General features: G+C 34.7%; 1 protein-coding gene across 1 annotated transcript in view; it reads left to right on the top strand.

Moving 5' to 3' along the window:
• Positions 1 to 27,548, top strand: part of ABCC9 (ATP binding cassette subfamily C member 9) — a 114,657-nt gene that overhangs the window by 9,317 nt on the left and 77,792 nt on the right. The window contains exons 5-13 of the mRNA XM_090272907.1: positions 2,798 to 2,919; positions 6,690 to 6,856; positions 14,644 to 14,886; positions 16,853 to 17,047; positions 19,507 to 19,665; positions 20,183 to 20,338; positions 22,234 to 22,368; positions 24,169 to 24,331; positions 27,301 to 27,341. Coding sequence (XP_090129033.1) covers positions 2,798 to 2,919; positions 6,690 to 6,856; positions 14,644 to 14,886; positions 16,853 to 17,047; positions 19,507 to 19,665; positions 20,183 to 20,338; positions 22,234 to 22,368; positions 24,169 to 24,331; positions 27,301 to 27,341 — 1,381 coding nt within the window. The remainder of the gene's footprint in view (positions 1 to 2,797; positions 2,920 to 6,689; positions 6,857 to 14,643; positions 14,887 to 16,852; positions 17,048 to 19,506; positions 19,666 to 20,182; positions 20,339 to 22,233; positions 22,369 to 24,168; positions 24,332 to 27,300; positions 27,342 to 27,548) is intronic.

The raw sequence follows: 27,548 nt of genomic DNA, 5'->3' as shown, positions 1-27,548 counted from the left end.
TAATGTGCTCACTTTTTTATTTCTATCTGAATAATTTATCATTTGGCATAGATACTCTCCTAGGTCTAGGAATCATTTTTGGCTTCCTCTTTAATCTAATTTGATAGGTTTATTATTAGGGCATCTAATTTGTTAAATGAATACCTTTTGGGATTTATTACCATTTTCCTAATAGTAAAATACTTAATTATTTTATAGTAATTAATGAGTATTAGAAAATAATATACATTTTTTTGTAGGAAATGAAATGTTATTGAGTTTATTGATTGGATTACTAAAGTATTGTGCATTGATTATTTTTATATTATTTAATCCATTAAATTCTAAAAATGTATATTAAAATCTTCACTATTATTGTGTTTTTATTTAGGTTTTTATTTTTATCATTTTCTCTTCTTTGAAATTTTTCTTTTGTCCTCCATAATGTACACTTTTAAAATTTCCTTCCTAACTTTCTGACTTAAGATTTTCTGCTATGACAGGATATAAAAGCTTCTACAGAACATTGAGATCTGTGAATCACACTCTAAAAATAATAGAGCTTCAGGGAAAAGATAGGGTTGGGGCAACCACTTGCAAACTAGACAACTTTGTGAGTAGAGCACTAACAATATAATAGCAATTTTAATAAATTAAAAAAAAACTTGAATGTTTAAAAGACATGAATAAATAAATGCCACAGTAAATATAAAACCTTACAGTAGCTGCTGCTATCTTTATTCATCCTTTATTATTGCTTCTCTTAATGATGTTTTCTCATTCTTTTTCTAACTTGAATTGACTACTTAATTTATTATACTTATTTCTATTGAATATGTTTAAGGTTATAAGCTTTCTTCTGGGTATAGTTTTGGTGACATTTTACAGGCTTTAATAAGTGGTATGTTTATTTTAAAATTTCCTAAATATTAAGTGAATTTTTGATTCTTTGGTTCAATAATTAAGAAGTATTGGAAGCATTTCCTAATTTCTGTAATGATAAAATATTTATTTCCTACGTTTTCTCTTTGGCTGCTTTGAACTATTTCTGGAAGGTGGTGGGTAGTTTGTAAGCTAGTTTTTATGCTATCATAGTACTTCCATATTTTCATTACTATGTCTATATTAATATTTCCAGATTTATCGCTGATTATGTTCCAGATCTCTACATATACTTTCCTATTAGATGACTTCCTTTGAGTGTTTATTAGTCCATACATCCTTGCTGAAACTTATTACTTTCTTGCCTTCAATCCGCTTATCCTCTTAAATCTTACTGTTCACACCACCATCCATTCAGGCACTGTGGAAACTATTCTCTACATCTCCATTATCATCGTCCTCATACCCAAACCCTACTAAAGTCCTGTCCATTTTACAATTAATATTTTGCAAATGTATTATTTCCTCCATGTTTCTGTTGCCAAACCTTAATTCAAGCTTTCATCATCCCTCACCTGGCCCACACCAATTCCTGGCTAACTACTTCCTTTCTTGCTATGTTTTTCGCCTCATCTCAAACCTGCACACTGTCAACTCCAGTATCCACATTACTACCAGACTGATGTGTCTAAAACTCAAATCACTATACCACTTACCTATTAAAGTATTTCAATTTTCCCAAGATGAGACTCCAGTTCCATGGCCCACAGAGCCTTTTATCCTATCTCCGATTTTCTATTTAAGGAACATTACATTGCTTGGAATTTTGAAGATGTTGTACTGTTTCACGCTTCTACATATTCGCACACCCTGTTCTTTCTCTTTAAAGTGCTCTTCCACCACTTTCTTTACTAGTGGATTCCTTTATATATATTCAGTTCCCATTGTCAACCACAGCTCTCTCTGAAATGACTTTCCCAAATGTTCCTCTTTCCCTCACTCTCAAACAAGTTACTTTCTTCTCTACACTGTTTGTGTATTTAAGTATTTGAGAAAATCTGTTTAATTGTGTGGCATTGTTCATGCAAATGGAGTTGAGGGCTGGCTCCCACGCATATGTGTCCTGTCATAGTTCTGATCCACCTGAAACTATTATCCTCAGAATGAAGCCTCATTTCCTTGCAATCATACTGAATTGCTTGTAGTTCCCTCAAACATATCTAGGCCCTCTGCGTGGAACTGCCCTACCCTCTTCTTCCTCTGGGCAGCAATTTCTCATTTGTAAAGTCTCAGTTTAGACGTCCATTCCTTCACAAAGCTTCCTCTATCGCAGACACTAGCCCTGTCTGTGCTCACAGCCCCTTCCCTCCACCTGTGTTATAATTTCCTGTATACTATTGCTGTCCTTAATAAACTCTAAATTTTGTTACCACAGCAACTGTATCATGTCTTGTTTACTGTTGCGTCCCAGAATCTAATACAGTGTCTGGACCAACAAGCACGTGTGAATTCAACGAATTAATGAAACTGGAGAAATCACTGAATAGTTTAGGATAGCTAGCAAAAACAAATGTAGTTCTCACATACTTCAGAGTGTATTTTCAGTTTATTGTTTTCACTTGCTATAGGTGTGAAATTATTTTAGCAGGTCTGCCCCTCAGTATAGGAACAGTTATATATTTGCTTTTGTTGTGTGCATTTTAAGGTCTTATTTAGCTGTGTTCACACAGCCCTCCGTGTTAGCATAGATCCTTTCAACAGAATTGTCTCCCGCTGTATTATTCATCCTTGATACGTTCTCTTGGCAACTGCTGCTGAACTCCGCATTTTAAATACCTTATTGCAAAAAGAGAGTTTTAATGAGAAAACGGAAACAAAATGAGAGACTGTGTAGAATCTCCTGCCGTAGACACTGACACTGTACCGCTCTCTGCAGACGGCGGGAATCGCGGCATCTCCATCTCTTCATGCCGGCCGTGATGGGATTTGTTGCCACTACGACGTCAATAGTGTATTATCATAACATTGAAACATCAAATTTTCCTAAGTTACTTTTAGGTAAGTATGATCAAGTGCCCCCCAAAAGCTACTTTGTCTTCCCTTCTCCTCACAGTATATGTGATCAGTGCGGGTTGGGATTGGGAAGAATTACAGATGGGAAAACCACAATAGTTAATTGTTCTGCAGTCTCCCAATAAATGTGGAAATGAAAATAAGCTAAGTTGCTCTAGGCTGTGAAGGCATCACGTTCCCAGGTTATGTGTTCTCCACTCAAGGCCCCTCGCGATGTGTTGGTGGTGGCAGAGGGAAAGGGGAGGGGACATATATATATGTTCTGGGGTATGTGTGTGTGTGTATTTAGTGGGATTATGATAGGAGTTACATTGTATGTATAGAACAATTTAGGGAGAATTGACATCGTAAAAACATTCTTTAACAATCCCTTTTTTTTTTTTTTTTTTTGGTCTTTCATTTGCTTTAGCACTGCTTTATAGTTCACAGTGTAGAGGCCTTTCAGGTCTTGTTAATACATACTAGCTATTTTGGTTCACTGCTGCTATTATAAATGGAATTGTAGTTTAAGTTTCGTTTCCCATTGTTTCTGTCATTTTATAAAATACAGTTGATTTTATATATTGACCTTGATTCTCATCACCTTGGAAATTTGCTTATTAGAGCTAAACAATACTTTGTAGTTTTCTTGAGATATTCTATATAAATAAATACCATCTGAAAATAGTGACAGTTATACTAGTTTCTTTTCAAACTTTAATTTATGCTTTCCTTTTCTTGCTATATTGCATTAGGTACCGCCATCAGTAAAATGTAGAATAGACATGGTGAGAGTGAAATTCTCGCCTATTTTCTGATGTTAGAGAAAATGTAGTCTTTCATAATTAATTATAAAGTTAATACAGACTTTTCATATAAGACCTTTATCAGGTTAGTACGTATCCTTTTCAAAGCTTTCTCAGAGGGTTTATTTTTATCGTAGATAGATGTTGGATTTTATTAAAAATGTTTCTTCTACATTTGTTCAGACACATATTTCTGTTAATGTGCTTCTGTTGATGTACATTGATTAATTTTTCAAATGATAAAGTAACCATGCATTTCTGGGTTAAGTCACATGTGATACATTATTTATGCTGTATATTGCTAGAATTTATTTGTTAAGGTCTTTTATAGCTATATTGTGAGGGATATTGGTCTGTTTTTTTCTCACAATATCTTTTCCAGTTTTTATATGCTGGGATATACAAATGTATCTGAAAAAGTTCTCTGTGTTTCTATTTACTGAAAGACATTCATGAAATTCATTTTATTTCTTCCTTAAATGTTCGACAGAATTCACCAGTGAAGTAACCTGGTCCTATACTTTTAACTAAGGGAGGATTTTTTAATTTAATGATTAGATATAGTCTTTTCAGAGAATCTATTTTTTCTTATTTTAATTTTGGTAAGCTATAGTTTTCAATAAGCTTTTTTATAATTTTCAAGAAAATTTCAAAAATTAAGTTTTTTATTGTCATAAAGTTGTTTAAGATATTCCCTGATTTTCTTTTTTTAAGTACCTAATATATGTAAGGATAACTCTTCTTCTGTTCCTGATATTGGTAATTTGTGTTTCTCTTTTCTTCACCATTCTAGCAAGGGCCTTATCAATTATCTGGATCTTTAAAAAAATTAACCTTGTTGGCTTTGTTTTTTTCTTTTTTTTCATTTTCTCAATTATTTGTTTTCTATTTTATTGCTTTCTATTCTTATCTCTGTTGTTTTCATCCTTTTATTTATTTTGTTCATTGTTCTTCTTTTCCTAGCTTTTAAGATGGAAACTTCGATTACTCATTTTAGACTTGACTTTTTTCCCCTTAAAATAAATATTGAAAGCTAAAAATTTTCTCTAAGTATTGCTTTAGTAGCTATCCTTAAATTTTTAATCTGTAGTATTTTCATTATAATTTACTTAAAATATTTTCTAACTTTCCTGGTGATTTATTCTTTAATATGTGGTTAGTTAGAAATGTACTGTTTGAATTACAACTATGTGGAGACTTTAGATACCTTACTGTGTGGAAAGACTGAGAGATTATGTTCATTATTTGTGCGCCTGGTGTTCTCACCCTGTATTATCCTCTCCTCTTGAGTGTTAGTGGGAATTGTGACTATATCTAGCCAATACATTATGACAAAGAGGAAGATACCAAATCTGTTGAGACTGCAGTCCTATCCACATATGGATTGCAGTTGAATCCATAGAAACTCTTGATCCGTGGAAATTGTGAGATAATAAGTGTGTGTTATTTTAAATTACTAAATCTGTCACAGTTTGTTAAATCAATACATTTATTGTTCTTGATTTTTGGTTTAATTTCATTGTTATCAGAGAACATACACTATATTACTTCTGTATGTTAAATTTATTGCTCCTTGTTTTCTGAAGAGATAGGCTGCACCAGTACTATGCACACTTAACAAGAATATATGTTCTGAAGATTTGGGAGTGTATTTTTATAAGATTAAATACCAATCTTATAAATACTAGATAGTTCAAGGTGGTTGATGATGTTCAGATTGTCAAAGTCTTTATTAGGCCTATGTGAACTTTAATTGTCTATTTCTTAAAAATTGATGCATTTGTTATTATTAAAAGTTTAAAAATTTTTTAAATAGTACTCTTTGTCCTGAAGTCTCCATTATCTGACACTAATGCAACCACCCAAATTTTAATGTGTACTGTATATATTTTTCTTCCACTTAAATTCAATCTACTGTTTTATATATATATATATATATATATATATATATATACATATATATATATATATATATATATATTTAAGTTGAATCTCTTTAGGTAGCATACAGTAATTTGGTCTGTTTTTTATTTTTTTCTAAATCTATTTTGACAATCTCTGTATTTTAAGCTTAAAAAAAAGATATATGATGAACTTATATGACAATTTAGTTCTTTTTCACTAATAAAGTTGTTATCATCCATAAGTATTCTGGCTTTGATAAGTGTTGTCCAAACTGGATCACCTCATATGTATTTAAATTTCTTCTTTCTCAGCTCATATTTATTTGTACTGACCAGTATGCAAACTTCAAAGTATACTGAATCTGTGACAACAAATTTCCAGGAACATCTCTGCTTTCATCTCATATTTGCTGCAAAATTCTGGCTGTGGTTGTGAGATAGTATAAATCCTTATCCTTCTGACCTGACTGCTTGCAGTCTGGGTTTGCTCTGTAGGATTATTGTTCTTCTCTGTGCTCTGTGGTTGCATGTGGGGTTTTAAAGCATTTTGAGTGAGAAGAGCCACTAATTGAATGCTGATTTGTAAAGCAGGAAACCTATTACCTAGCCACGTGGATTCCATAATAATTCCAGGGTGGCACTGTTAGTCATATCCCTGGAAATTGCAACACACCTATTGGTTAGGTTACACAAATACCACTGTGTGAATTCTTCATATAATGAAGGCTTTAAAAATAGACCAGAAGACAAAGTCTGTTTAAAGTCTACAGAATTACACATAAGTTCTGTAGTGTAAAGGATGTATATGTATATGGCTCCTATCTCTTTGAGTCTATTACATATAATCAGAGTGGAAACACTAACATTTTAAAGTCATTGCCGTACCTTCAATTCAAGACTCTGAAAGTACACTAAAGCATACATGCTTTCTTAACAAATAAAGTTATTTCAAAATAGAATATTTAAAGTTGTCTTTTGTTATTTAAAAACATATTTATACTGACATTTCAGTGAAGTTTTAAAAATATTAGTGGAAGATTGCATCTTTTTCTTTTTCTTTTTTCAGCTCTATTCCTGTATTGGGTAATGGCCTTTATTACCAAAACCATAAAACTGGTGAAGCACTGGCAGCTTGGTTGGGGAGTATCAGACCTGCGTTTCTGTATCACAGGCATAATGGTCATCTTGAATGGACTCCTGATGGCTGTGGAGATCAATGTCATTCGGGTCAGAGTAAGTATCTAATGATGTTTAGTTTCTGGAATTCAAGACCCTGATATTAAAGATCGCAGTTGGACAGAAATCATTAGTATCTAACAACTGTATGTCATCTGTGTGTATAAATAGAAAGTTGAATGAGTCACTAAATTTCAGACCATTAATGTTCCAGAAATCTTAATTTGACCCTGGAATCTATTTATTCATTGACAAATATTGATGGAATGAATGTCTGTCATGTGCTAAACACTATGATTAGTTCATATTATAGATGAAATTGTTTTTATCAGAAGTTCCATCATCTATGATTGATTCCAAGCAAGCCTGGATTAATCAAACTACTGTTTTATCAGAAATTTCAAACTGAAAAAAAGATAATCTAATCCAACTTGCTGCAAAAACTTCTATAGAGAGAACTCTCGCTATGAACCAAGATGATTGAGACTCATATCTGACCTGGGATTTCAAATCTACTGTACTTACCACCATATAATGCTTCCAGTTATGTTGTGTGACATATTAGTGACAAATTTTCCAATATTAATTTTCAATCAGAGCACTTTGAATTTGCACTGAATGGCAAGATATGTGCTGCAATAAATAGTAGAGAACAGTCAGTTAACATTAGCCAGACCACAAATTATAACAGAATGACTTAACAGTTGTGCTGATAACATATTTTAAAAATCTAAATAATGTAAAAATCTTTGTTCAGTTGATTTTATTACAGGATCTCATGACTGATTGATTTTTAGTAATGACCATACTTTAAAGGAATAATTGATTTTTTAGAAGTAGTCCAAGTGGATTAAATATAAAATTCTGGAATTCAATTAGTTAATTTAGTCACAACAAAGGGGTAATATTTTAAAGAATATTTCAGAAAGGGATGAAAGAGGTATGAAAATATACATTTTGGCCTCCTGAAATGAATATGTAGAAAATGTTAAAATTTTATTATTCTTTTTTATTTTTATTTATTTATTTATTTATTTTTATTTTTTTTAGTTTTTAAAAAATTGTTTTTCTATTACAGTTGTCCCGTTTTTCTCTCATTGCTTCCCACACACCCTGCCCACTCCTTCTCCCATAGTCATAACCCTTATGTATATTAGTTCCTTTACTAGACCCTTCCCCTATTTACCCTCATTCCCTCCCCTCCCCCTCGCCCTCTGGATAACTGTTACTCTGTTCCTTGTTCAATTTTGTTCATTTGTTTGTGTTGTTCATTAGTCTCCTGTATCAGGTAATATCATATGGTACTTTTCTTTCATTGCCTGGCTTATTTCACTAAGCATAATTCTCTCTAGTTCCATCCATGTTGTCATAAATAGCAGGAGTTCCTTCTTTCTTTCTGCTACATAGCATTCCATTGTGTAAATGTACCACAGTTTTTTTTAATCCACTCATCTACAGATGGGCACTTAGGTTGTTTCCAGCACTTGGCTATGGTAAACAGTGCTGCTATGAACATAGGGGTGCATAGGTTTGTTCAAACTGGTGTTTCAGGATTCTTCGAGTATTATCCTAGCAGTGGTTCAAAAGGCAGTTCCGTTTTTAGTTTTTTGAGATAATTCCATACTGTTTTCCATAGTGGCTGCAGCAGTCTGCATTCCCACCAACAGTGCAGTAGGGTTCCCGTTTCTCCGCATCCTCGCCAGCACTTGTTGTTTGTTGATTTGTTGATGATGGCCATTCTGACTGGTGTAAAATAGTATCTCATTGTGTTTTTTATTTGCATCTCTCTGATAGCTAGTGATATTGAGCATTCTTTCATATGCCTATGGACCCTCTGTATATCCTCCTTGGAGAAGCGTTTGTTCAGGTCCTTTGCCCATTTTTTAATTGAGATGTCTGTCTTCTTTGTGTTGATATTTGTAAGTTCTTATCTGATGTATCATTGGCAAATATGTTTTCTCATATGGTCGGTTCCCTTTTCATCTTGCTGATGTTTTCTTTTGCTGAGCAGAAACTCTTTAGTTTGATGTAGTCCCATTTGTTTATTGTTTCCTTTATTTCCCTTGCCTTAGGAGATGTAACAGTGAAAATATTGCTATGTGGGATATCTGAAATTTTCCTGCCTATGTTTTCCTCTAGGACTTTTATGGTGTCACAGCTTACATTTAAGTCTTTAACCCATCTTGAGTTTATTCTGGTGTGTGATGTAAATTGGTGGTCTAGCTTCATTTTTTTGCACATCCCTGTCCAGTTCTCCCCGCACCATTTGTTGAAGAGGCTCTTCTCGCTCCATTTTATGTTCCTTCCACCTTCGTGGAATATTGGTTGACCATAGAGGCCTGGGTTTATTTCTGGGCTCTCTATTCTGTTCCATTGATCTATATGTCTGTTCTTATGCCAGTACTAGGCTGTTTTGATCACAGTGGCTTTGTAGTATAGTTTGATGTCAGGTATTGTGATTTCTCCTGCTGTGTCCTTCTGTCTCAAGATTGCTGTGTCTATTAGGGGTCTTTTTTGGTTCCATATAAATTTTTGAAATATTTGTTCTGGGTCTGTGAAATACGTTACTGGTATTTTAATAGGGATTGAGTTGAATCTATAAATTGCTTTCTGTAGTATGGCCATTTTGATGATGTTGATTCTTCCCACCCATGAACATGGTATATGCTTCCATTTATTTGTATCTTCCTTAATTTCTTTCTTCAGTGTTATGTTGTTTTCCGAGTACAAGTCTTTTATCTCTTTGGTTAAGCTTTTTCCTAGGTACTTTATTTTTCTTGTTGCTACAGTAAATTTTTTATTTTTTTTTTTGTTTCTATCTCTGACATTTTATTGTTGGTGTACAGAAATGCCTTTGATTTCTGGATATTGATCTTGTACCCTGCTGTTTTGCCAAATTTACTTATTATTTTGAGTAGTTTATTAGTGGAGTCTATAGGGTTTTCTATGTATACTATCATGTCATCTGCAAATAATGACAGTTTTACTTCCTCTTTTCCAATTTGGATACCTTTTATTTCTCTTCCTTGTCTGATTGCTGTGACTAGAACTTTCAAGACTATGTTGAATAGGAGTGGAGAGAGTGGACAGCCTTGTCTTGTTTCTGACCTAAAGGGGAATTCTCTCAGTTTTTGTTCATTGAGTATGATATTGGCTTTAGGTTTCTCATATATAGCTTTTATTATGTTGAGGTATGCTCCCTCTATTCCCATTTTGCTGAGGGTTTTCATCATAAATGGGTGTTGTACTTTATCAAATGCCTTTTCAGCATCTATTGATATGATCATATGATTTTTGTCTTTCATTTTTTTATGTGATGTATTACATTTATTGATTTGTGAATATTAAACCATGCTTGCATCCCTGGGATGAATCCCACTTGATTGTGGTGTATGATCTTTTTAATGTGTTGCTGGATCCTACTTGCCAATATTTTGTTGAGATTTTAGCATCTATGTTCATCAGCTATATTGGCCTGTAGTTTTCTTTCCTTGTTTTGTCTTGACCTGGTTTTGGAATTAGGGTAATACTGGCTTCTTAGAAAGAGTTTGGGAGTTTTCCCTCTTCTTGGATTTTTTGGAATAGTTTGAGAAGGATAGGAGTTAGTTCTTTCCTAAATGTTTTGTAAAATTCACCTGTGAAGCCATCTGGTCCAGGGCTTTTGTGTGCCAGGAGTTTTTTTTTATTACAGTTTCAATATCACTCCTTGTTATTGGTCTCTTCAGGCTTTCTACTTCTTCTTGATTCAGTTTTGGAAGATTATATCTTTCTAGAAATTTGTCCATTTCCTCTAGGTTGTCAAGTTTTTTGCCATACAGTTGTTTGTAGTAATTTCTTACAATTCTTTGTATTTCTGTGATATCGGTAGTGATTTCTCCTCTTTCTTTTCTGATTTTGTTTTTTTTTTTGGGGGGGGGGGTCCTCTCTCTTTTTTTCTTGATTAGTCTGGCTAAAAGCTTGTCGATTTTGTTTATCTTTTCAAAGAACCAGCTCCTACTTTTGTTGATCTTTTGAATTGTTTGTTTAGTTTCTATGTCATTTAATTCTGCTCTGATCTTGATGATTTCCTTCCTTCTATTCACCCTGGGATTTGATTGTTGTTGTTGTTCTAGTTCTTATAGCTGTAGGGTTAGATTTTTTATTTGAGATTCTTCTATCCTTTTCAGGTAGGCCTGTATTGCTATGAACTTTCCTCTCCGGACTGCTTTTGCTGTGTCCCATAGGTTTTGGGCTGTTGTGTGTTCATTATCATTAGTTTCCAGACACTTCTTGATCTCTTCTTTGATATCATTGTTAACCCATTCATTATTTAATATGTTATTGATTCTCCATGAATTTGAATGTCTTTGAGTTTTCTTCCTTGAGGTTGATTTCTTGTTTCAAGGCATTGTGGTCTGAGAAGATGCTTGATATAATTTCAGATTTCTTGAATTTTTGAGGCTTGTTTTTGTGTCCTACCATGTGGTCTATCTTTGAAGATGTCCCATGTACATTTGAAAAGAATGTATATTTTGCTTCTTTGGGATAAAAAATGCTATATATATCAATTAAGTTCATTTGATCTAGTGTGTTATTCAATGTCACAATATCCTTGGTGTTTCTTTGCTTCGAAGATCTGTCTATTGTTGATAATGGGATGTTAAAGTCCGCTACTATGAGTGTATTGCTGTTCATATCCTTCTTGTAGTCATCTAATGTTTTCCTTATATATTTAGGTACTCTTATGTTGGGTGTATGTATGTTTACCAGGGTTATATCTTCTTAATGGATTGTTCCCTTAAGTATTATGAAATGCCTTTCTTTGTCTCTTTTTATGGCCTTTGCTGTGAAATCTGTTTTGTCTGATATAAGTATTGCTACTCCAGCTTTTCATGTCTATTTGCTTGGAATACTTTCTTCCATCTCTTCACTTTCACTCTGTGTAAATATTTTGTTTTGAGGTGTGTCTCTTGTAGACAGCATATATGTGGGTCATGTTTTCATATCCATTCTGCTTCCCTATGTCTTTTGATTGGAGTATTTAATCCATTTACATTTAAGGTTATTATCAACAGGTATTTATTCATTTCCCTTTGTACCTGTGTTCCTTTCCCTCTCTCTTTTTCTTAAAGCATTTCCTTTAGCATCTCTTGAAATGCTGGTTTGGTGGAGATGTATTCTTTTAGTTTTCCTTTGTCAGGGAAAGTCCTTATTTCACCTTCCAGTTTGAAAGAGAGCCTTGCTGGATAGAGTAGTCTTGGTTATAGGCCTTTGTTTTTCATTGCTTGAAATATTTTTTTGCCATTCCCTCTGGCTTGTAGTGTTTCTGTTGAGAAATCAGTTGATAGCCTTATCAGAGCTCCCTTGTATAGTTTTTGCTGTTTTTCCCTTGCTGCCTTTAGGATTCTCTCTTTGTCTTTGAATGTTGCCATTTTAATTATGATGTGCCCTGGAGTGGGTCTTTTTGGGTTCATCTTCATTGGGACCCTCTGTGCTTCCTGGACTTGCATGACTTTTTCTCTCATCAAGATAGGAAAATTTTCTGTCATTACTTTTTCAACCAGGTTTTCTATCCCATGCTTTCTTTCTTCTCCTTCTTGTATTCCTATGATACAGATATTGTTTCACTTCATGTTGTCCTGCAGTTCTTTTAAACCCTTTTCATTCTTTTTAAGTATTTTTTCATTTTGTTGTAGTGTCTGGAAATTTTTTTCTGCATTGTCCTCTAACTCACGGATCTGATCCTCTGCTTCATTTAGCCTGCTTTTGATTGATTCTACTGTATTCTTCAGTTCAGAAATTGTATTCTTCATTTCTTCCTGGTTCTTATTGATAGTTTCTATGTCCTTTTTAATGCTGGTGTAGTTCTCCATAAGTTTCTTGTAGCTTCCCTGGAGTTCTTTGTAGTTTCCCTGGAGTTCTTTGTAATTCCCTTGGAGTTCATTGTAGTTTTCTCTGAGTTTGTCAAGTTCATTGAGCTTCCTTACAACCATTCTTTTGAATTCCATGTCTTATAGTTTGCTTACCTCTGTTTCATCTAGCACTCTTTCTGGAGATTCCTCTTTTCCTTTTATTGGGAGGTTGTTTCTGTGTCTCCCCATTTTGGATGCCTCTTCTTGTTTGTTTTTGTTTCTTAGATTTGTCTGCTTTGATTTCCTGCCTTCATGGTATGAGATTTTGTATGAGACCTGGGGGATTCAGTGGTGCAGTCTCTTTGCTCTCCTGAGCTTGATGCTCTTGGGATGCCCTTTATGTCATTTGTTTATGCTGTCTGGTTGTATTTCAGTTACTGTTTGGTGGAAGCTTCCCTCTCACTAGTTGATTGAGAGTCACTCTGCCCACCTTGTTTTGAGTTCTTTTGTGGAGATGCTGTTAAAACATAAACACACAACCCAGGCAAGAAACCCACACCCTCAAAAATATCTCCCACCCACAATCACACTATCAGCAGCAAATGAGACAGTATTAATATAGATGTAAAGAGGTTAAGACTATTATACTATATGAAAAACAAATAAGAGTTGTTTTAACTGAAAGAAAGATGATTTTTGAGAGAGAAGATGATACAATAATAATAGTAGCAAGTAGGGTCAAAGCTATGTGAGACAGTAAGTAATATTTAAATTGTATGTTGAAAAAGGGAGGGAAGATGCAGAATGAAGTGAGAAAGTGAAAGTGTATAGTATTAGGTTTATATAGCAGTTATATGTTATACTTAGTACAAGAGGGAGGATAAACAAAACAGACAAACAAACAAAAATTAAAGAAGACGAATAGGAGGGAGAGAAGGTAGGAAATAGATTAAAGAAAAAGTTTTTCTCCAGCACAACCTTTGGGCTCTGTCTTCTCTCTCTGGATCCACCCCTGGTTAAAATTACATGGGTTTCAAATTTTTTCTGGCTAGCTGGCTGTGAGGAAATCTAGCTGGATTCTGAGGCTGCTATTCTCTCACTCGTGGGCCTGCCACAGCTCTCTGCTGTGAGCTGCACTTAGTTGAGTGCCCCCCCCCCCCATCCCGGTCCTGTGACACTCTCCAGCTGTCCTCAGGCTTGTCTAGCAATGCTGTTATGCTGGTGAGCCAGTGTACATGCCCATAGTCCCTGCCCAGCCTCGGGTCCTATCTCTGCTCCTCATCCAAAAAAGTCTCTGTGTTGCCTCTAAGCTGCAACACCAGTGTATGTTCCTGCCTGGCAGAGCCTTGTTGTGCACCTGCGTGTACCACTTGCCTGCCTGGGATCTCTACCGAGTCTGGGGTTCTGCCACAGCTTTTCCATATGTGCCCCTCTCCATGGCTCAGTTCTGCTTTTTTGTTTGGTGGAGCCTTGATGTGAGAGCCCAGGGTGCAGTATTGCCAGCCCAGGGTTGCCAGCCCAGGGAGTCCCCACCTAGGCTCAATTCATAAAGTTTCTCACACTCCAGGCTGTTCACTGTCTTCACATGCCTCTGGCTGTTTCAACCAAACCTTCTCACTGGCTCCCTCCAGGACTCTGCTGGTAGGGGCGCCTATGACAGGGGGAAGTTTACAAGCAGATCCTGGCTAATGAGCCGCTCAGCAGCTGCCCCTTTCGGGTATAGTGCAGCAGAAGCACCGGGGCTGGGAATCCCAGTGACTCCGCTTGGAGAACACAGGCCGAGCTGTCTGCCCCTTTTCACGCTGCTCCCACACTCTCGTCCCTGTTCACCCTCTCTGAAATCTGCACTCACTCACTCCACTCTGTCTTTGTACTCCAAGTCCTTCCACGATGGGAGCAAGTAGATAACACTGCTACCTACTCCGCCACCATCTTCTCCCCTAAAATTTTATTTTTAATATATGGAAAAAGGATCAGGTTAATTGTTATTCTGTGGAATTTTTCTTGCCACAGAGATATGTTTTCTTCATGAATCCTCAGAAAGTAAAGCCTCCTGAAGACCTCCAGGATCTGGGTGTGAGATTTCTTCAACCATTTGTAAATTTACTGTCAAAAGCAACATACTGGTGGATGAACACACTTATCATATCTGCTCATAAAAAGCCTATTGATCTGAAGGCAATTGGAAAATTACCAATAGCAATGAGGGCAGTAACAAATTATGTTTGCCTGAAAGACGCATATGAAGAACAAAAGGTAACGTAATATCTGTTTTGTATGTTGATAATTGTAGAGAATGAGCCTATTAAATATAAAGGCACTAAGCAAAAATCATATCTGTGGTTAAGGAAGAACAGATTTTCTCTGTCTTTCCCAGTAGTTTTGAGTCATGTTAATTGGGCTGCTGAGGACACAAACCAGAAATATTTGTGGGGCAAAAATAGACCTACAGTTGTAAGTACATGAAACAGAATTTATTCTTGTGTTATTATTTATTAATTATAGTATTGTTTTCCATATGAACAACTGTTCAACTATTTTTGCCCCACCCTGTAAGTTGTATTAGTTGCCCAGTCAATACATGAGTAAGGATAGAGAGCACTCTTTACTCTGAGATCAAGTGGAAAGTAAGAATTAAGTTCAGTGATAATGTATGACTAATCCTTGTTACCATATACATATAATCCTAATAATTCATGGAATTTTTGTAAGTCTTTTTAAGATTATATCCTTTAATAAATTACTTTTAAGAAACTAAAATCCTTTAATTATTAACTAAAATTTGGACTTTGAATTTCAAATGTAGGAATCTAAATCAAATAAAGGGGCATCTTCTACCTACTCCATGTACATACCAAACTATATGTTGGCCAAAATTGTTTTTTTCTGGTACTTTCTTTGAGTATTTATAATTGCTTTAAAAATATAAATGTGGGAATCTTTGGGTCTTTTCAATTTGTCTTGTTTTCATTCTGTATGTTATCCACAGTGGTAAATGTATTTTATATTGCAATCATCTACAATTTTTTTTTTTTTTGTAATTAAATACATGAGTATTCACAACAACATTGGAAGGGAGCAGGGTATGGAAAATCAGTTATAGAGGTTTTGGCTGTTCTAAATTAATATCAATGAAACATTTATGGTAAATGATGAAAATAATCTCTGTTTTGGGTCAAAAATGTGTATTATGAAATTAATTTTGCAGGAAATGGTTACTACAGATGAACCTGAGTCATCTCTTTGATTTCACCTCTGGGAAAAGTATTGCATAATACTTTTTAAACTACTGTACTAAAGTAAAGATTAACAATATAGTCTAAACATAACTTAAGTTTTTGAGTACTCATAACACAGATTAGCTTGAACTTGGTGTGTTAACTCCTTTTACCAAAAACTTAACAATAATCAAATTATTTATCTAATAGGAGATTGAATATGAAACACACTTGAACTCTATTGCATTGAGTTAGCTTCTTCACCACAGTGAAAAAATTTTATTCACCTTTTCTCCAAGACATAATTATGATGATTGCTTAACTTTTAAAATCTTTTTGACAAAAGACTACAGATGTGTGAAGCCATGAGTTGGCTTAAGCATATGTGCCACTCTTTATTTTGCATTTTTTAAGGAAAAACTAGAAAACACAAGTCTAACATGGCTTTAAAATTATCTGCTATTCACAGAGATGAGAAATACATGGAGGAGAAACAATTTGAAGTTGGGATCATCTGTTTTGATTATCTTATAATAATTTGACAAGAGAATCTTTTGTGATCTACTAACTCCATAAATCATGATTAGTCTTTCAGTAACCTTGATCTTTGTGTGTTCCTATCTTCTTTTCATGCAATGTTATTTGGAATAGTCACAACAAATCTACATTTTCCAAATCAAAGGGATTTAAAATTAATTTAATCTTAAGAATTTGGGGTCATCTTTTGACAACTAAAAATAATACAATGTCTGAAAAACTGTCCTGGTTAATCTTTATTCTATATCATTTAAACACATTCAGTAGCATGGAATGTGAGAATACAGAATCATGCATACTATACTGAAAGGGACCCATTAGCAGTTATTTATAAACTTTTAAATCGTCATAAAAAATATCAGAAGAAATTTCCATAGTGGCTAAGATTAATTACTGCTCTAGTCATTTTATTCTAGTTCACCTGGGTTTTTTTGTTTGTTTGTTTATTTGTGCTTTTTTTTTTTCAGAAAAAAGTAGCAGATCATCCAAACCGGACTCCATCTATATGGCTAGCAATGTACAGAGCTTTCGGGCGACCAATTCTACTTAGTAGCACGTTCCGCTATCTTGCTGACTTACTGGGTTTCGCTGGACCTCTCTGTATTTCTGGAATAGTGCAGCGTGTGAATGAAACTCAGAATGGGACAAATAACACAACAGGAGTAAGTCTGTGGTGCTTTGAAAGGAAACATTGGCAGATCTCATTATAATTGTTACTTTTTTATTGGATTTATTGGGGTGACACTGGTTATCAAAATTATACAGGTTTCAGGTGCACAGTTCAACAACACATCATCTGCGCACTATATTATGTGTTCACCACTCCAAGTCAAGTCTCCGTCCATCATCATGTATCCCTCCTATACTTTCCTCCACCTTCCCCCACCCCTCCTTCCCCTGGCAGTCATTACACTGTTGTCCCGGTCCATGAGTTTTTCTCTTAAAAAATTTTTTTTCTCTATCCCTCTACTGCCCCACTCCCAACAGCTCTCAGCCTACTACTCTCTATCTATGAGTCTGTCTTTAGTTTGTTTGTAATGGAATACTACTCGGCCATTAAAAAAGAAGAAATTTTTACCCTTTGCCACAGCATGGATGGACCTGGAGAGCCTTATGCTAAGTGAAATAAGTCAGTCAGAGAAAGACAAACACCATGTGATTTCACTCATACATAGAATCTAATGAACACAGTATTACTTTTTATTAATGCAGTTTTATGAGCAGTTCAAGCAGGCTTATTTATAAAGAATTGAATACTCTTTAAGAAAAAAAACACGAATTTTTCTTGTGGAGAATATATTATGTTTTTGTATTAATTGAATGAACCTGACCAACAAAATCTTTTCTCAGATTCAGAGCCTATAAAAATGTAATAGGCACTTACTATGCACCAGAAATTATGTTCAGAAATTTCACACTGCTTATTTTATCTTTATAGTAATTATTTAAAGAATTTTCATGCATGAGTAAATGAGGAGTGGTGTTTGCATCACTTTTTTAAAAGCCTATGACCAATAATATTAGCAATGTGATTTTAATATGTACATTTCCTTTTTCTAACATATTAAAGTCATCCTGGTTCACAATGATAAAGGCAAGTCATATTAAGATATTTTATTAGATGTCACATTACTGTCTGGGGGGCTATTTAGTGTAAGGTATTTGCTATTATAAATTTATAATCTTATATTTTCTGTTCTTAATAAAGTCTACATTATTTCTACTTGTTTTCTAAGATGAGTTAATTTCCCTGGTTTCACAGCTAGAAATGCTAGTCCAGATGCATTGATTTTCCTTTTCTAGTCTCTCTGATTTCTTGTCATTTTTTTACCTATTAAACTTTTATGCATTTTCAAATCCTGCAGTAAAGGCTGCCTTCTCAGTGAAGCCTCTTCTGATTGTCCTGGTTGGAATTTGACTCTCTTTGGTACTTCTCTAACACATTGTTTAATTCATGTTGACACTTGTCATAAATGCTATTTATAATGAAGCATGTTATTTATGGATATGCTTATCTCTCTAGGTTGAAAGCTTTTCAAAATGAATGACTATGAACAGTTTATATTTGTACCTACAATACATAGTCAAGTTCCTTGTATACAATAGTGTTCAATTATTGATATTATTGAAGTGAAGCAGATATTTGCACTTTTATGATGTTTTGTCCCTGCTACCTAATTTACATACCAATATTTAAAGTTCATATAGATTCTTCTATTATCCCTCTCCCTTACATATATTAGCCACATGTTTTTCTGAGAAGGAACAGAATTTACAAATTTTACAAATTTTATGTATCCCCATGAGAGAAGAAGGGACAGAACTTACAAATTTTATGTATCCCCATGAAAGAAGAAGGGACCAGAAGTAGAATTTAATGGATCTAAACCATACAAAATGAGGAGTGCTCATACTGACATGATGTACTTCTTCGAGTATTACTCGAGTATTACTCGAGTATTACTTTTCCCTCACTTCTCACACATGAATTACCATATGCTATTGATACAAACAAAAAGCAATCAATTTTATGAAGTCATATTCCTACTAAAATAACTGTTCCCCTAATTTTTTTATCACTGAAAGTGTCATGTGGGTGAAATCAATTAGCCAATTTTGTATTTTATAATTTATAATTTATTTCATTTATATAAATTAAGATATATGAAAATAAGAAACAGTCAACTCTGTAGAATTATTTTAAAATAATAAAGCTGCAGAACTTGTATTTTTGTTCCATTGGGCTTGCTGACCAAGTATCAGTTTTGTGGTTTTTATTTCTAAGTTAATCTAAATTATCTTCTAGTTTCATTCATTACTTCCCATAATACTAAGGTAGAATATATCTTTGCGGGAAATGTATTCAAATTAAAAAATTTAAAATGTACTTTTTTCCCTACAATCAGGCATTTCCAGTTATCATAATGATCAATTTGGGATTTTATGCATTGAACTGATTTGTATTTTTTTTCTTTTTGTGGACATTGTGAAGAAAACCCCAGATTGCCTTTTTGTGGCTCATTCCACTGATGTATTAGAAAACATATTTTGTTTAATAAATGCACACTGTACAACTGGTATATGAAAATACTAGTTTTAGTTTATGTCTTTTTTCTTTTAGGACAAGTACTCAAAACCCCTCTCATCAAAGGAGTTTCTTGAAAATGCTTATGTTCTAGCAGTTCTCCTTTTCTTGGCCCTTATTCTGCAAAGGACATTTTTGCAAGCTTCGTACTATGTAACCATAGAGACTGGCATTAACCTCCGTGGAGCTCTGCTGGTATGTACACACTTTATTCATGATCATTGATTCTTTAAAATGCCATATGCCATCCAGTTACAGAAAGGGTAGTGCCTTCAGTTTTGTTTTTGCATTTCATTTTCACGTTGATGTTATAACATCAACACTTCTAGGACTTAAGAGAAGAAACATAGAGCTAATTAATAAACCCATTGACTTAAAGATAAGTTTTAAATAATATATTAAGAAAATATCTTGAAAACTTGCATTTATTTATCTCTGTTTTTATTTGTTCTAGAGCTTATGTTTAAGTCTGGATATATGTTTTGATCATGTCACTAAAAAAATAAGTTTGTATTTAGTTGAGAATTGAAAGTCACTGTGCAAAAATGAAAATAGTGGTTGACTTAAGATGGCATTATGGTTTTTTTCCTTTTTAAAACAATTTTTGAATGTTATTTTAATGAAAATAAATATGCATAGTGCTGATTATTAAATTTAGAACTTCAAATAAATTTTCTTTTTATTCTTTCTTTCTTTTTTTATTTTTTTACAGGCCATGATATACAATAAAATCCTTAGGCTTTCTACATCTAATTTATCCATGGGTGAGATGACCCTGGGACAAATTAATAACTTGGTTGCCATTGAAACCAATCAGCTCATGTGGTTCTTGTTCCTGTGTCCCAATCTATGGGCTATGCCTGTTCAGGTAGATCAATATAAGTAAGATTGTCATTTGTAGAGGAAATAATACAAAAGGAGTGTAAGATGCTTATCTGAGTCAAGGGTACAGTTTTTGAATGTGCTAATTGTATACCTTCTTGTAGAGAAGGAAGCTGAGGCTCAGAAATTCTATGACATAGGTGAAGAGAAAAGGATTTGGAATTACATTGCATGAGTTTAAATATCTGCTCTCCCCCTTTTTTGCACATGTGTTTAACCCCTCAAAACATCTGTTTCCTTAACTGTAAAATGCAGATGATAATAGCATCTGCCTTGTAGAGTTATTAGAATAGTCAAAACTAAATAAGTTATTATATGTAAAGAATTTAGCAGAGTGCCTAACATTTCATTGACCCTCAAAAATTGTAAGTTATTATTGTTGCCCAAATTTATGCAAGTCACAGAGCCAAGACTCGACCCTTTTCATTTTGACAAACTCTCCTATAGTCTTTCTAAGCTAGAGCAATTACTTTAATCCATTGTGTAGTTTCAATAGTTGATGTTATAAAATGCCAAACTTTATAAGATAGTAAAACACCAACAAGCTGTAGGGTTATTTAGCTATTTCTAATGAAAAACAGCATTTTAACAATGTTTTTTCCCTCCTCATTGGGTAAAAATGGCAAAAGAAGTGTATTCAGTATTTTCCTCATTGTAATACTGAATGTTTTTAATTATTTCAACTTTTGCATCCTGTAAATGGAGCTTAAACTGTAGATCTTACTCGATACAGTCTGTCACCTATATTCCTATGTACCCTATTTACTAAAGAACATAAAATAATAAAGAAGATATGGTAGTTTATATATTTATTGTTTGCCTTTTTACTTTTAAATGGAAATCCAAGTCAACTAACAGTGGGTATCATACACAGTGCTTGGCACAAAGTAAGATAGCAAATATGTTTTGGCTCACCTTATCAAGATGTACTTATGCACAGGTCAGCTATGTAGCTGCCTATATGGTATAATTGAGTGCACCAAAAATCCCAAGCTGCCTCTGAATGACTGCATTGTCAGTGACTTTAAGGAAATTTTTGTTTTAATTGGAGTTCCCAAAGAGCCTAATTGAGGAGGCAGTGAACATACGGCCTTGCCTCTAGAAGGCCACGGTAAGCTCACTGGCATACAGGCATGGGTTAAATGCTTTAACTGCATCAATACAGTTCATTAGTTGACATTTAGAACTGCGATAAGCTCTACTACTGGGAAAAAATTTTCAGGAAAAACAAAACAAAAACAAACGAAGAAGAAAATGATAAGCCAGAGAGGATAGGCTAAGTGGGTCTGTCCTCAGTTTTGGGATGTAAACTTAAAAAGGGCAGTGAGATAAGATGGGGCACCAACTTCAGCACCTTCAGTTTTGGTTAGGCCGTGGCTTCTTCTCATTATGTGATTTCTGGGGTCACTGAGGAGGTGAGGCACTCAGATTATTCCTTTAGGCCAGAAACAGCCATCCTATACTCACGTTATGATGCTGCCCCTACTTTCTTTCTTCCTCACCTTGGAAATCTAGTACACTTCCAAGAGAACGCAGAGTGTCAAATTTATGGTGAGTGACAACATTTTCAAGAAAAGTTTCATGTTCTTTTAAAAAAGTGAAGACTGCTTTAGAAGCCCAGAAGCATTATGGGACTGCTATGCAACTTCATACAATAAAGTGGTTTGACACCAGTTGTACAGATCATCGTCCTAAAAATAAATTTCTACTACTTATCTTTCCCCAAATAAATCATAGTAAAACTCATTGTCATGGCTGAGTTGACTTTTAAATAAACTTAATATAATAATTAAAAAATACTTTCACTTTAAAATTACTTCTTTCATGCAGTGGCCCCCACACCCCCATTAATCTTCCCTTTTCCATGTGTTTCCTTCCTAGATCATAATGGGAGTGATTCTGCTCTATAATTTACTGGGATTAAGCGCATTAGTTGGTGCAGCTGTCATTGTGCTTCTAGCGCCAATTCAGTACTTCATTGCTACAAAGTTGGCAGAGGCTCAAAAGAGCACTCTTGTAAGTACCATCTTTGGGAAACTTCATTAGGAAAATCTAATGCTGTTTTAGTTTTTAAATGTAGGAAATGAATACATAGCATTCAGGATTATTTGGAAATCATTATCTTTCATTTCAGTTCGTAGGCAGTGAATATGTATTTTCTGTACGACAAAATCATTTTTAAAAGTGGTTTGAAATTTAAGACCTGAGGATTTTAGAGTCAAAATACCAGAATTGCAGTTCCTGGTGTTTTTCAGTGCCATGAGGTAATGAGGTTTTGGATCTTCTTCTAGATCACTTGCCTAGAGAACACACTTAAGTATACTTTGAGGCCATTGGATGTCAGTCATTGACATGGGAGAAATGGAGCAAGAAACAAATAAAAGATCAGGTTTGGTGCTTCTGAAATTCAGTTTCCATAGGGTTGAATCAGACCATATGATGATCTGTGGAGTTACACTGAAATGTTTCAGTGGCAGCTGCTCTGGCTGAATATGTTCATGGTCAACTTAGCAAGCAAGTGAAAGCCAAATTATTGACTCTTTCTGGCTTCAGTTTGCCATGAAATCATTTTATTTGAGCAAGACTTGGCTTCTTTTGAAGAAATACTTGCAAATAATAAAACTGTTGACAGTGCTGAGAAATAAAGTTTGATTAAATATAAGCAAGGTCGTCTATCTATAAATCAGGCATAAAACATAGGCATGCTGTCACTGATGGAATTGTTTCCCACATTGGTATTTCTCCTGTGATTAGCAAGTTGCATGTCACACAGGTGACTTTTATCACTTGTTTTTCTGCTGCTTCTGGTAAGGTTACTCATTATTTCCACCTGAGTCTTCCACCCTCTTTACTTCAGTACAAGAATACAGAAAGACATAAAAGAAGACACAAAGTGGAGACAGCACCATCCTCAAGTATCTTTCACTTAGCCTTTCATGCAGTGTTCATTTACTTGTTAACAGTCATTTGATAAGCATTTAAGAACTTGAAGAGGCAAAAAGATGAATAAAAAGACAGGCTATTTGCTTCTTTTGCTTCCTCCCAGTTACCTTTTGCTACTTTATAGCCCCTTTGATAGTTCACAGATCATCCAGTGCCTTACTAGTTATTCTAAGCTAATATTTGGTGGTGGAGGAAGCTGAAACAGTTGACTAAATTGAGGCTTTTGTATCTGCAACAAATCTCTTTACAGTTATCCCAAGTCATTATTAATCAGTAAATCTAATGTAGACCTGAAACAAGAGCTTATAAAAAAGTAGTATGCAAAGTATCTTGAATTTAAAGGTAATAGGCTTAGTTTCAATAATTGTATTATGAAGACACAATGTGAACACACACAATGCTGTAACCACCCCCCCATTCCTGAATGAGAAGCAAACTAACTTTTCTTAAATTCATTGTTTCTCTTCTGAGTATGGCAGGTGGTGCTGAGAGGAGAATGAAATGATTTTGATATTAAAAGGAAGCCTTTGGAGGTCTCCGTCACTTTCCTAAATTTATGCATATATGTATTATCAGTAGACATTCAAGAAAACCATCTCAAACTTAAGAAACTGCTTTTATTGAAACCAAAGCAACAGATACATAAAAGCTGTCAGGTGGAAAGAAATTTGAGGTCATCTCATTCAATTCTTTAAAGTGGGAGGCTGAAGCACAGAGAATTCACTTCTCCCAGGTATTTCACAGCCATAATAATTAGTGGGAGAATGAAGCAGTCAAGATCTCCATATCCCTGTCTGTTGTATGGTCCTGCTTCTTTGATTCACTTGGATGTAGCCTGCATTGTGATTTTATTTTTATTTTTTTGTTTTATAGGATTATTCCACTGAGAGACTGAAGAAAACAAATGAAATATTGAAAGGTATCAAACTTCTAAAGCTGTATGCCTGGGAGCACATCTTTTGCAAAAGTGTGGAAGAAACAAGAATGAAAGAACTATCCAGTCTCAAAACCTTTGCCCTTTATACATCGCTCTCCAGTAAGTTGCTTTTGCTCTAAGGACTACCAAAAACAAAAACAAAAACAAAAACAAAAACAAACAAACAACCAAAAAACCATGGTCTGTTTAATTTCCACTGAGACATTCTAGTCAGTCAGAGGAAGCCCATTTATTTTCTACATATGTGCCGTTCAATAGCTACTGACCACATGAGGCAATTAAAATTAAAGAGTAGGGTTAGCACAGGCTTATAGTCAAGTAGACCTGAACCTGATTCTTTGGAAGTTGTAGTCCTCTGCCATGTTACTTTACATCTGAAATCCTGGGTCTCTTCATCTGTAAAATGGGGATGCTGATGGTAGTAATATAGGCAATTGGAACCTTCTTATCATTTACAATTGGGATGGATTGGGTTTTCAGTAAAAATTTGTGTATATAAACTCATTTGATTGTATTTACTATTGATCTCTTTATTCCCAAAGATCTTTAAAAATTATCTGCAGTTGTTTTGTCTGACTCTTGGGAGCTTATGATATTGTATTTTCTTAAAGATTGTATTTGAAGTGCCATTTCTGAAAATTGAGGAGAAAGAAATGTCAACATTTCCAAGTGAAGAAGCTAAACTACATTTACATAAAACCTTCATTTCCAATATATTTTTAAGAACTTTTAAATACAGAGCACATTGATACTCAACTCTAATTTCTCAAAAATAATTCTTAAAAAATGTTGTTTTTTCTGAAAGAGTGACACTAAATACTCTCAAGAATAATGAGTTTATGTTAATACAATTCTTATGAACTTAGCCAAAATGCTCCCACTAATATTTGATTTCAGAGAAGGAAAACTGTGACTCCAAAAAACCTCCGCTGCCTTGCGGCATACCTCTTCAGGGGAAAGGCTAAGGGAGTAAATCCCGACAGAAAATCCGGAGCCGGAGTCCCTAAGGCGGTTTGACGTTGTAGTCAACACCGGCAACTCCTGCGGCGCACCTGAAACCAAGCTGTATTGACTCCGTCTTTCCCTTGGACCCTTCAGCTGCGAAGAGAGGGGGGGTCTGCTGCATGGGCAACAGCAGACCCTCCATATCACCCTGCCCAGGCTCTGTAGCTTCAGCTTCACTGGAGAGGACACTCCAGCGTCATCACAAGATGTCGATTCAACACGGGAGGAGACAGATACCGTGTCACTCCCGAATCGGACTGCACAGCCATTCTCGGCGGTGCAGATAGACTCTTAAGAAGCTACACCATCGTCTCTCGAGACGGACGGCTGCCGAAACGAAAATATTTGATTTGATATATGTGTCAGTTTTGCTCAGCTCTATTGTTCTCAAAACTTTTAATTACTTAAAGGTTTGGAGGATTATATATTGTTTCCTCTTGAATTATAAACTAGTTTTTAGAGATAAACTCTTCTTTTGTGAAATGGATGTAAAGAAAATATTTAGTTCATATAGCTCATTTATTCTAGCCCTACTGCTTTAGAAAGGAAATGGAAATGATTTGTCTTCCAGCCATGCGCAACTACTAATGTGGTGTCAAAATGTTAGAAGACGAAATCATGATTATCTACTTACATATATAATAAGACTCCACGCTGGTGACCCCCACAATTTTTCCTCCCTGGAGTAGACTGAAATTCTCATGGGGTGGATGGATGCAGCCAGAAATAAGGATCAGAATGATGATGAAACTACTACTATGACTGCTATTACTACTAACAACAATAACAAAAATATATTCAGATACTCAACCAATTATTGCCATAAGTGGCTTTACATATATCATCTCATTTAATCCTCACAACAACCCAATAATTTAGATTCTATTATCAACCCCATTTTAGAAATTTAAAGATTAAGTTGGGAAGAGCTTAAGTAACTTGAACTTCCAGCAAATCATCCAGCTACTAAAAAGCAGGGGTGGGTTTGTTAACCCAATTTGTCTTCAGACATGAGATTTGGGGGACAGATGAAGTCATAATAGGGAAGAAAAAAAAGAAATCATGAAGGTAGAAGTACACAATGATGCATTTTTAATAGGTAGCAGAAATTCATGAGTCAGTGGTGGGAAGTTCCAGTTAGATTATTATCAAGTTTTATGATTTGGGTAAGTACTGTGTTCTTGGTGGTTAAGAACTTGAACTAAGCCACATCTGGACCTGCAAAAGTGAAGGCTGATTCTGTGCACGGCTTTAAGGACAGTTCTTGAGAATGGATCATGAGAGCTGATAATAAATTTTGGGGTGAACTCTCTCCTGGGTGTCCAGAAAACCAGGTTCTAGTTTTCATTCTGCCATTGCCCGGCTCTGTTAACAATAACTGATTTTAATCTTTTGGTCTTGGTCTTTAAAATACTATACTTTGCCAAAAATATAATTATAAATCATCAACTTGGCTTTTTATTTTTACTACAACTTCCAAATACTAGTATTTTAGCCTAAAATACGGATTTTCCTTGCTTCAGTTATGCTTATCATGCTTACCAAATGAGAGTGCAGTATATTCCTGCAGAGTTATTTAAGCAAGCAGAGCATCCAGGAGAGGAAGTTATTTTTATCAAACAAAAGGGCTGGAAGAGAACTTGAAGTGATGTCAACTTCTTGTTTTTAATCTGTGTAATAACCCAGTTTTCATATATTTTTGCTAGTTTTATAGACCAAACAAAATATAGATTGTAAATACTATCAATGTTTGTTAAACTCTAATCATTCACATCATTAAAGGATTATTTTACATGAATTTTGTTGTTTGTAACATTTCACAAAAAATAATATTTTTCAATAAGGAAAAACATTTTCTGGTTAAAACTAATGGGTAGGAGCTCATACAACTGCAAACAAGAAAATACCAACTGGGAAATATTGTAGACTCCAGATAAGATGTTATTTAAGCACGTGGTCCTTCCTGTCTTCAAGGAAAGTTCAAGTAATAATAGGTGATTAATTAAAGTTTCTGAAAATTTTCACAGTTCAATGAAACTAATGTATTTTATTTCTTTCCACAGTCTTCATGAATGCAGCAATTCCTATAGCAGCTGTTCTTGCTGTAAGAAACTTTTTCTTCCTTTTAGACATGGAACAAAGTCAGTGTTTAGAAATGATTTATGGATAAGAATGTGTGAGTGGTAATAAATATTACCTTACCTGTGCCAGCTTTTTCTTTGCAGTCTCCGTTGCAATAGTTCTAATCCAGTGTTTCCCAACCATGGCACGTAATGGACATTTTGGCTCAGAGAATTCTTTGTTTGTAAGG

The sequence above is a fragment of the Furipterus horrens genome, unplaced genomic scaffold (genome assembly GCF_987537825.1).
Source record: "Furipterus horrens unplaced genomic scaffold, mFurHor1.1.pri manual_scaffold_4, whole genome shotgun sequence".
Lineage (NCBI taxonomy): Eukaryota > Metazoa > Chordata > Mammalia > Chiroptera > Furipteridae > Furipterus > Furipterus horrens.
The sequence above is the reverse complement of the archived record's forward strand: the minus strand, read 5'-3'. Positions and strand labels throughout refer to the sequence as shown.